The sequence below is a fragment of the Mus caroli genome, chromosome 5 (genome assembly GCF_900094665.2).
Source record: "Mus caroli chromosome 5, CAROLI_EIJ_v1.1, whole genome shotgun sequence".
Taxonomy (NCBI): domain Eukaryota; kingdom Metazoa; phylum Chordata; class Mammalia; order Rodentia; family Muridae; genus Mus; species Mus caroli.
This window is the reverse complement of record NC_034574.1, coordinates 24,197,749-24,209,356: the sequence shown is the minus strand read 5'-3', so window position 1 is coordinate 24,209,356 and position 11,608 is coordinate 24,197,749. Positions and strand designations below refer to the sequence as shown.

The 11,608-nt window shown below is 40.9% G+C and overlaps 1 protein-coding gene across 1 annotated transcript in view; it reads right to left on the bottom strand.

Annotated features, from left to right (window-relative positions):
- The window catches only part of Ube3c (ubiquitin protein ligase E3C), a 109,793-nt gene that overhangs the window by 43,569 nt on the left and 54,616 nt on the right, over nucleotides 1-11,608 (bottom strand). Inside the window, exons 14-17 of the mRNA XM_021162266.2 lie at nucleotides 7,563-7,667; nucleotides 6,017-6,104; nucleotides 2,898-2,995; nucleotides 632-764 (exon numbers count right to left, since the gene is read on the bottom strand). Coding sequence (XP_021017925.1) covers nucleotides 632-764; nucleotides 2,898-2,995; nucleotides 6,017-6,104; nucleotides 7,563-7,667 — 424 coding nt within the window. The remainder of the gene's footprint in view (nucleotides 1-631; nucleotides 765-2,897; nucleotides 2,996-6,016; nucleotides 6,105-7,562; nucleotides 7,668-11,608) is intronic.

The following is an 11,608-nucleotide window of genomic DNA, read 5'->3' as shown; positions in this document are numbered from 1 at the left end:
TAGTATAAGTTCACTGTAGCTGTCTTCAAACGCACCAGAAGAGGGTATCAGATCTCATTATGGGTGGTTGTGAGCCACCATGTGGTTGCTGGGATTTGAACTCAGTACCTTTGGAAGAGCAGTCAGTGCTCTTACCCAATGAACCACCTCACCAGCCCCAGACAGGCTGATTTTAAAACCAACTTTTCTCTTTTAAAGTCTTAAAAGAACAAATTATAAACAGGAAAAAAAATTTCCTCCCAAGGAATTGAAACTAGGTCTTCACCATGACAGTCTGCTAGTCAACCATTTCACTACCAACTTTATATCTACACACACACACACACACACAAACACCCCTGATTCCTGGTACTACTAGGGTTAAAGGCATGCATGTACAATCCCACCCAGTAACAGCTCAACAGAATTTCTTTTTTTGAGAGAGGTGCTCACTATATACCCTTGGCTGACCTGGTACTTGATATGTAGACAAGGGTGCCTCAAAGTCAGAGAAATCCACCTGCCTCTGCCTTGAGAGTATTGGGATTAAAGGTATGCACCAGTATGGCCAGCAATAATTGTTATTTTTCTACAGTAATTCTCAAGTTCCTGCTAACATATGCAGGCAACAGAGGAAAAAAAATATATTTACCATTTTCTGGAGAAAGTTTGTCATAAGCATCTTCATAAATATAATTTCTCCTTATAGTAACATTGATTCCATCCAGAAATGGACCATCTCCTTGAACTTCTTGCTTATCAGCATAAATCAACCTTTGAAAGATCTGAAAGAAAGAAAGTCAGTCAGTCAGGTTATTAGAGTCAAAAGACTTTTTGGTCTAAGTATAAACAATCTAAACAAAACTGCTAAACATGCTTTAACTTTATATTTCTATAAATTCTGGTGTCAGCTTTTATATACAAGGTAGCAGATAGTAACTTTTTCAAGAGAAGAGTATTTAAAAGTATTTCTAAAGTTGTTTCCCCTGTTTACAGTAAGCTCTGAAAGACCCATGTCACAGTATGTGTTCATTTATTAAGTACTTCTTTCTTTCTTTTTTTTTTTTTTTTTGTTTTTTTGAGACAGGGTTTCTCTGTGTAGCCCTGGCTGTCCTGGAACTCACTTTGTAGACCAGGCTGGCCTTGAACTCAGAAATTCGCCTNTTGAGACAGGGTTTCTCTGTGTAGCCCTGGCTGTCCTGGAACTCACTTTGTAGACCAGGCTGGCCTTGAACTCAGAAATTCGCCTGCCTCTGCCTCCCAAGTGCTGGGATTAAAGGCGTGCGCCACCACGCCCAGCTAAATATTTCTTAAAAATCTAGATAAGCTGAGGTTGTTGAGATGTACGGCACTTTCTGCCTGAATTCAGTCTGGGAACTACATGATAGGAGAGAATGGACTTCTAAAAGTTGTTCTCTGACTTCTGCACAAACTCTAGAATACACATGTACACACACAAACACACTGTTCAAAATACTGTTTAGGAGGAAAGTGAAGCTTCCTCCAAGAATAAAATTCACATGTCTATAATGATGAAATACCAGTAGATGGAGCTGAGGAGTTGGGTACTATGGTATTTTGGCATTTGTTTGCTTATTTGGTTTGTTTTTACTCCAAGACAGAGTTTCTCTGTGTAACATCACTGGCTGTGCTGGGCCTGCCAGCACTAGTAGACCAGTCTCTGAGGGGGAGAACAAAGATAGGAAAGATAGGAAAAGATAGGAAAGGCAGGAAAAAGATGCAAAGCCAGGAGTTAGATTTGGGAGGACCGCTGGTCAATACCACAGCAGCAGCAGCCAGCTGCCTCGAGTTTACTTTTCTTTGTATACTTCACAGTACCATGGGAAGCAAAGCCACAAGCTAACAGAAACAATTGCTGAAATATACATAGAACATCTGTCCCCATCCACAGACCTCCCAGTTCCTTCCACCAAGGTTAACCGAAGCTTCAGCCCCTTGCCTTGATGCCTCAGCAGGCCAGAAAAATTTTCAACAGGCCCTGGCAGGCAGACTTTTTTTTTCTCTTTCTGCTTCAGAGAAGCAGGCAAACTTTTACTCTGCTATTAGAAAAAGGCAAACAGCTCCCAACACTAGGCTAGCCTCTGAACTCACAGAAGTCCACCTGCTTCTGTCTCTCCAAGTGGGAGATAAAGGCAGTGTGGCACCACATCCTGCAGGGGGTTGATATTTTTATGAACAACAGTTCTCAAACTGTGGGTGGTGATCTCTTTGGCAAAACTATCTTCAAAATTATTTACATTACGATTCTTAATAGCAACAAAATAGTAACAAAATTACAATTAACTGTTTTTTTTTTTTTTTTTGGGGGGGGGGTGTCTCCACAACATGAGGAACTATATTAAAGGGTCCCAGCATTAAGAAGGTTGAGAACCACTGACCTAGAGCCTCTAGGTCAGTCAGATCATTTTTTGGTTTGTTTGTTTTGTTTGCCCTGAACAAAGAATGACGGTCTGAAAAATATTTTGGTCAGTACCTAAGAGAAGAACCTAGCAATTTCTAGAAATTTTCTATTATAAACAGAATAGTCCACATTAAACTGCAAACAAATATATGCAAACTTTTAAACATTTTTCAAGATCATCTGGCAATGAACTAAGATATCTACTCATTTTTCAAAGCAGTGATGGTCATACCAATTTTTTAATGAATGGATACAAAATATCTTTAAAAAAACCTGGCATTTTTAGTAACAATGCAAACTTAAGACAGTTTAAACAACATTGATTAGATCCCACTATTAGAAATCTCTAGTCTAACAGGCTGCTCAGCTACAAGGGAAAGCATGAATATAGAGAAGTATCTGACTGGATTTTAAGGATGAAATGCAAGATTTTAAAAAGTGGAGTGTTAACTTTTTAACTGTGTTAAGTTAGCATTACAGGGTCTGAATGGCATACCTTCACTCGCTCCTCAAATGGAACCACAAAAGGCAGTTCAGTCAGGATGGCAAGCTGTCGTTCCTCAGACACAGACAGGGGTAAGGACTCCAGACCCACTGCAACACATTTTAAAACTTATTAGTCCACCTGTATTTTCCTTCCCATTCATTGCCAGCTACTAAAATCAGGATTTATAAAGTCATTTTAAGGATTTGAAATAACCTAGTGATTCTATTTCTATTTCCATGAACACATCCTCTGGGCCCAATCTTAAATCTGACATCATTCTAGCCAGGTGAGCGATACAAATGCAGGGTGGGTAAGGTTGACAGTCTTCAGTTGTAAGCTCACTCTGCTTGTTCCTCAGGAGTAGGTATGGGAGCATGTCAAAAGTTGCCTAAGGGGCTGGTGAGATGGCTCAGTGGGTAAGAGCACCCGACTGATCTTCCGAAGGTCTGGAGTTCAAATCCCAGCAACCACCCGGTGGCTCACAACCATTCGTAACGAGATCTGGCGCCCTCTTCTGGAGTGTCTGAAGACAGCTACAGTGTACTTACATATAAAAATAAATAAATAAATAAATAAATAAATAAATCTTAAAAAAAAAAAGTTGCCTAAGAAAAGGCTGTATAACTACTGGGCCTATACTGGTACTTTACTAGTAAACTTAGGACCTATTCTTTCCCAACAGTGAGAAAAAAGCCTGGCACAATGAATCACAATTAACCCTTTAAACACATTTGAATGAAAAGAGAAAATCTGGATAATTCTTAACAGTTTAAGATTCCTTTATAGCTGGGCAGTGGTAGCACACACCTTTAATCACAGCACTTGGGAGGTGGAGGCAGGTGAATCTCTGTGAGTTGGTGGTCAGCCTTGACTACAGAGTGAGTTCCAGAATGGTCTGAACTGCATAGAGAGACCCTGTCTCCAAAAAAAAGAAAAAAGGCAAGCCAGAGTAGCAAATTTTATAACAGTTAAAGAAACTATACCCATAGCATGTTAAAAATTCTCCAGATGCAATAATTAAAACAAAACAAGCAAGACAGTACCATTAGTCAGTGGAGCTAGGGATGAACCGTAGGATATGGGCAAGGTTAAGCAAGTGCTTTATCACTGTGCTACAGTCTTTTTATGTTTTTATTATTATTATTATTATTTGGTTTTTGAGACAGGGTTTCTCTGTGTAGCCCTGGCTGTCCTGGAACTCACTTTGCAGCCCAGGTTGGCCTCGAACTCAGAAATCTGCCTGCCTCTGCCTCCCAAGTGCTGGGATTAAAGGCGTGCGCCACCACGCCGGCATGTACCTTTTTAAATGGTTAATCCCCCCTCCCCACCCCCGAGACAGGGTTTCTCTGTGTAGCCCCGAATAGTTAAAATTTTAATAAAATTTTGACAAGTTCACACATATATTCATGACCCATTATCCTCCTATCCTCCTTTCACTCTAGCTCATCACTCTCCTCACAGCTGGTCTTCCTTTTAACTTTCATGTTGCAATTTTTTCCTGTGATCTACTGAGTTTTGTGTCTCTCTCTCTCTCTCTCTCTGAGTTTATTTATTTTATTTGTGAGTGCACTGTAGCTGTCTTCAGATGCATTGTTGCTGTCTTCAGACACACCAGAAGAGGGCGTCAGACCCCATTACAGATGGTTGTGAGCCACCATGTGGTTGCTGGGATTTGAACTCAGACCTCTGGAAGAACAGTCAGTGCTCTTCACCGCTGAGCCAGCTCTCCAGCCCTTCAACTAGAGTTTCTTATAGGAACATGGGGAAGAAGTTATTTACTGGAGCATGGGCAGTCAGTCAGGGGCCATGTTACTGAAGAAAATGACCTCCTACTTCCTCACCAAATGCTAACTGCTAAGGAGTTGTGAAGTCTATGAACTTCCTCCCTCACCCATGCTAGTATGCTGAAGGGCCAGGCATCCATAGCTACTACTCATTACTGCAATGACTATGTCATTTCCAGAAAATAATCTTTTGAAAATGACAATCCCAGGAGGGCATTGTGGAGCACACCTTTTGTAGTACCAGGAAACAGTTGTGAACCCCATAGGACAAATCAGAAGCCGATTCAATACAATCACATAAGGGTCTTTATTTATAAGCTTGAGCTTGGGCTTAACTCACTGTTAACCCACATGATGGTTCCAGTGGAGAAAAGCCCTGAATGCTCATCAGGACAAGATTTTATACAAAATAACAAGTGAAAGTTGAGTGTTTCTAGCCTGGAAAGCATCTAATGGGGGGGGGGGGCGGGTGAGGGGCTACTGTGGCCTTTAGCATAACTGGCTGGTGTTGGGAGCCAAACTTAACTTCTACTTTCCTCCAGATTGGTGGTTGTTAGGCAGTGGCAGGCTTGTAACCTGGAGACTGATGCTAGGTACCAGCCTGTTAGTTTACTTGAGTTCAAACTTAGGTGAGATTCTCTAAGACAGAGTCTGAACCCAAAATATTTGGTCCCTCACTTTAATTCCAGTACTTGTAAGGCAGAAACAGGCAGATAGATCTCTCTCTACACCAGCTAAGGCTACATAGTGAGACCTGGTGCCAAAGAAGCAAAAACCAACCAAAGCGAACAAAACATGACAATTCCAAGTACTGGCTCAGTAAGATACAAAGTACCAGTGCAATCTCTGGTCTGAATGTAAGGTGGTACAGCTACTTCAGAAAACACTTCTGCAGTTTTGTTTTTGTTTTTTCCTTTTTATAAAGGTAAGTACATGGCTGTAGTGACTTAGGGTTCTTCCATTATTTATGTTCACACACCTACTTGCATACTGATAATAATAGTAGCTACATTAATATTCACCAAAGACTAACAAAATAACCAAATGTTCTTCATAAGGCATAACTACTCGTAGGAATTCTGCAGAGTGAGCAAAGAAACAGCTATGATCCACAGAACCCCAGGCTATCTCTTGCTGCTTGCCTAACAGCCCCACCTTTCAGAAAATGTGAGATAGCAATCATTTTCTACCTGTCTAAAAGGGTTACACAAGCTGATTTTTACTGAAAATGATGATGAAGATACTCCATGTGGAGTGCAGCAAAAATCACAGAGCTAACAGTAAAAGGAGTGAATGCTACAGAGTATTCATCCTAGTGAGAAGAAGTGCAAACTGAGAACTCACCCTCCAGGGTGGACTGCAGTGGGCCAATCCTGCCCATCCTCCGGAATCGCCACACATGTCTAGATGCAGGTACATAGAGCTGGGTAACCTATGGGAACCAACTGCTGTCAGCACTTTCTTTTGTTTCAGCACCTAAGGAGCTGGCTGTCTATTCCTGTCCAGTCCAGGCTGCCTCACATGTCCTCATAATTTAACCTTGAATACTTTAAAGGGAATTATAGTCAGGGTACAGTAAAATAACAATGATATAATTATGAAACAAAGCACATCACATTAAAAAAATAACAAATATTATATCTCTTATGTTTTTCTTTAATCTGTAAATTCTTCTAATCCTTTAGTTTTGGTCTTTGTAATTTTTTTTTTCAACAAAGGTACAAGCTTTTGTTTATGGTCTGGAATGTACCCACTACTTGCAGGCTCAATGTGTATGGTGAAATGTTACACCCTTCCCTGAAATCACAAAATATGACACCCGTTATGTGGATATGTGGAAGAAATGCATAAATAGGAAGATATCATTACTGTCTAGATAGCCTTAGAGAGGCATGCCAAATGTTTACTGCTTCTTTCAAGAAAAGTTTCAAAATGACATGACTCCTTCATATTCTATAAAATTGATGAATAAAGTTCTTTTTCTCTTTAGTACCACTGTGAACTTGTAGAGTTACTATATGAGGCCAGGCCATGCAGCTATTTTCAGTGTTACTCAGAGTTTCTTGGACAATGTACATGTCTGGAAGGAAGGGTTCTCAGGAGTCCCTAACCTTTCTTCATACCTCAGCAGCTTCTACTGGTAGTCACAGGTCACCACATGTCAAAACCTAGAACCATGCTAAAGTTCTTCTGTGTTGGTGAAAAAGTTCCTTAGAGTCATCCATCGGGCCCTGGAGCTGTTCACTTTGCAAGACCTAACCATGTGCAAACTCTGCCAGTGGGTGGAGCTGAAGGTATCAGGTTTAACTTGAAGATGGCTTGTCCCTGAAGACATAGACATACCTCCAATGTCCTGCCACATTCCTGTCCTGGATTCTTGGTGCACCTGTATCCCTGTCTCATATCTGACTGTCTTTTACTCTCAAAGATTCTAAAATACATTAGTGGTGACTTTCTCTGAGCGTGCCTGATGTACACTCTTCCTGGTGATCTGGAAGATTAAGTCTGTTTTAGGTTCAAATTTTAGCAATGAGTTGTCTGCCCCTTCAGACAACAAAGGATAAAACCCATCTCTTTTAACTAACGACATACATTTACTAGTAGTATTACTAAAAAGTGACATTGTTTTCAACTCCAATAGACAATCATTGGGTTTCACTACAACCTGAGGCAATAACAGTACAATCAAGACAATGATTATCAGGATGCTGTCTAGGTCAATGCTGCTGCTACATACCTTGTCCTTTGACTTTTTTTCCCCCTAAAACATTGATACATCCTCAAAGTTAAGTGAAGAGTTACACAATTTAAAAAGGCTTACACTTCCTATAATACAAAAGCTGAGAAACCCATCTTTAATGAAAAGTATTAGGGAGATTTTTCCACTAACTTTATCTGCTTTGATATCCTCTTGTTCTGACAGCCAATGGTTTGGAGGACAGAAATTTCTCCTTGTGTCTCTAGACTTCAGCATTTTCACTAGGTTGGTGATAACCTGAAGAAAAAGAACAGGGCAGTGTCAGACAGACTAAAACATTACAGAGTTGGCAATACCATTAACCAGATAAGACACTGGTGTTTGTCTACCTGATAAAATGGATGTGACAAAAAGCCTCCTTTAGGGGCAAGAACAGGCTGGAAGAATAAACCTGTTGTTTACCAAAAGAAACAGAAAAGCAACATAAGTGCACACACAAAGTGATCTTTAAAAAATGAGGTCAGCTGACCCTGTCTTAAAACAAACAAACAAACAAACAAACAAACAAAGGTCAGTTCTCAACTAGCAAGAGGGAACCTGTGATTCACAGGGTGCTGACACATACATTTAATCCTAGCACTAGAGAGACAGAGGCAGGTGGATCTGTTAGTTCAAGACCAGATTGGTCTACAGAGTTCCAGATAGCTAGGGCAACACAAAGAAATCCTGTTTTGAAAAACCAAAGGGGCGGAAAACACGAAGCAAAACACAACAAAACAAAACAGCTCAGAAGGCAGGGACTGAGGAATGGAGAGAGAGCGCAACAATTAAGACTGACTCCCCTTTCTTGTAAAGGATCCAAATCCAGTCCCAGCACTCCTATCAAGCGGCTCACAAACGCTTGTAATTCTAGTCCAGGGGATCCAACACCCTCTTCTGGTCTTTAGGGGTAGCAGCTACACAGAACACATTACATATGAATTATACATTACACACACACACATACCCTCCCTGCCCCCACAATACAGCAATACAGTATAAATTGGGTAAAATTGTTTTCTACCTTTTTCTTTTTTCAAACAAGGTCTCATATAGCTCTATATCCTCCTGCCTAAGTACCAATGATTACAGGCCTGCACCACCACATTTTGAAATTCTTTTGTTTAATAGCACTTTCTTTAGATTTATTTTATGTGTATTAGTGTTTTGGCTGAATGTATGCATGTGTACCATGCATGTACCTGGTATCCTTGGAGGTCAGAAGACAGCACATGATCTCCTGAAACTGGAGTTATAGATGGCTGTGAGTCCATGTGGGACTTAGGAACTGAACCTGGATCCTTTGCAAGAGGAACAGTATTCATACCAGCAAGCATCTCTTTAGCCCCTTGGCTGGAATCTTTTAAGGAAGAATTCTGGCAGTGCATAGCTCACATGGACTGTAAAGAGGCTCACTCTGTTACTATGTGGAATTAGTTCTTCTGAGAAATACCACATGAGCAGCACCCTACTAAATCTCTATTTTCCCCACATACCTTGACTATGCCTCTACAGTCTCTTAACAAAGAAAGAAACACAAAGAAACCCTGTTTTGATACAGGGTTTCTCAAATTGGCCATTCTCCTCAATTGCAGCATCAAAGCTATGTGTATCCTTTGAATGTTCTTAAAGCATTAGCTCTGCTTTGGCTATGCCATGAGCTCCTTTGGAAAAGAGCCCACAAATTACCTAGGGTCCTGGGAGTTTTCAGTAGTTGATCTGAGTTTAAAAGTCATTGGTAAGATTAAAGAGATCTAGCAGTAAAAAAGCTCTCCTTTCTACACTACATACTTTGTAAAGCTGGCAAGATTACTCAGTGATTAAAGATACTTATTACTACCAAGATTGACAGGAGTTTAATTCCCAAGGAATCACACCATAGAAGCAGAGAACTGTGAAGCATATGGGACTGTGTCACCAAGCAAAAACTGGGAAGGTTGAATGGATTCAGAAACCCCGGTAAATTCTCCTATCTGAGAACTGTAGGCGTTTCATCTACTACCAGGTTCTTGCCCTGAAGCATGTGATCATGACACCCCACATGAGGATCAGGAAGTCAGGTAGCACAGATTACAAAGTTCCTCATGCTAATGAGGTATCTGGATGGGCTGGCCTCTAGAGTTTAGCCAATAAGGGTCCCTTCTCGGACATTCCTTCCTACAAAAGATATTTAGTTAATCTCTGGTCTACCCTGAGTAAGTCATATACAACTATTTTCTACTACCACTAAATACTAATGACAAGTAAGGACTCTATCTCATCAAGAACTGATGTGGGAGAAAGCCTTCATCACACAGAGCCATGTCACTTAAAACTCCCAAACTCCGAACACTCAACCCTCAACTAAGGCAGAGTCTGGGCCCTAGGCTCAAAACCAGCCCACTGCCCAGTCCTGACTCCTCATGGTTCCCAGCAGCATCTGGGTGTTCAGGATGTTGGGAACCCCAGCTTGCCTTCCTGTTTCTCACCCAGGCTGGATGATGATGAAGGTAAGAACAACTGGAGAGATGGTTTTAAACTGTCATCTTTAAACAGATGCCCAATGCAAAATTCACAAGATAGTTTTTCTTTCTAATTATTCAATCACAATTTCTGGAAAACTGTACCAAATAGAAAGACTCTAAGACTCTTAGATGTAAGTTGTAACAAAGTTATAGGTATACCCATCTTAGGAAACTTTGAACAAAGGTTATAAAAACTTGCCCAAAGTGAGTTTTCTACATATTCAAGCTTGTGGTTTCCAGCCTATACAACATGTAGAGATCACCTGGGAGGGTAACAAATATCCACATAGGGGGCACCACCACTCACACCTCAGTCCAGAATGGTTTAAGTGGAGCCAGGCAAACTGCCACTCTGAACTGTTTCAGAGCTGAGTCTGAAGGACTTGAGAACCAATGTGGTTTATAAGAAATGAAAGCAAAGAAGCATACTTCAGAATGACCAGCTGCATCTGTAACACAGTGTTAGCAGCTTTCATAAATACGACATATATATGCTTGATGTATTAGCTGCTGTCCCTCATCCTAAATCAGTGATTTCCAATGTTCAGAGTAAAAATACCTCAGTACTTGGAAATGAGCACAGTAATTATGCAAGCATTCACATTCACATGCAGCACAGTAATAACTTACAAACTGGTTTCCTTCAACCCCAATATTAAAATTAAAAAGTTAGTCACCAGAAACATACAGATTTCTTATGAAAGTCCCAGCTGACAACTGCCTAGTTACAGATTATACATTAATACAAACTATTTTTTACAAGATCCTTATGTTTATAGAGTTCTGGGTTTGATGATGACAGGAAATCCTGCTGACAGATTGAGAAGCTCAGGCAAGTGTCCTACTAGCTATCATACTGTAACAAGATATAATACTATCATGTTATAAATCCATCTGTAAATTGAATGACAACACTTGGATGGAGATGACTGGTATACATACAGCCTATTTTGAAAAGCAACTGAAGATAAAGGTATAATAATTAAAACCAAACAACATAGCTATTTTTTTTTTTTCTTCCCTGACACTAAAGATTTAATCTAAAGCCTCATGTTTTCTAGATAGGAGTTTAATCACTGAACTATATTCTCATTTTTATTTTGAGACAGTGTCTCACTCACTAAGTTGTCTAAGTGGACCTTAACCCCCATTAGAGCCCAGAAAGCCACAAACTTGCAGTCCTGCCTAGTGCCAGAGATTCCCCAGTCTATGCTGCCTGGTCTAGCAACAGGCACAATCAGCAGCACACACTTCTAGATACTGAAAGGGGCAAATGTACAATGTGATAAATACATGAAAGGAGAGCTTGATTTCAAATGAAGAACACATTCAAAGGTGTAAAGAACACATAGCCTCAGAGGGCATTTTTCCCGATGCTGTAAAAGTTGCCAGTCTGGAGGCCTCCACAGCTGCACTTCCTGCGGCCACAGATAGTCATGAAAACCAAGCCTTGGAGAATGGGCTTGTGATAAAGAACAACTCACACCCACCGCCCGAACTCCTCGGTGGGGAAACCCAGGGACCGCGACCGGGCCCTAGGTAACTATGAAAACCAGGCCATAGAGAGCAGGTGTGTGCATGCGAGTGTTAAAGAAAGGCATGAAATAGCCGGGCGTGGTGGCGCACGCCTTTAATCCCAGCACTCGGGAGGCAGAGGCAGGCGGATTTCTGAGTTCGAGGCCAGCCTGGTCTACA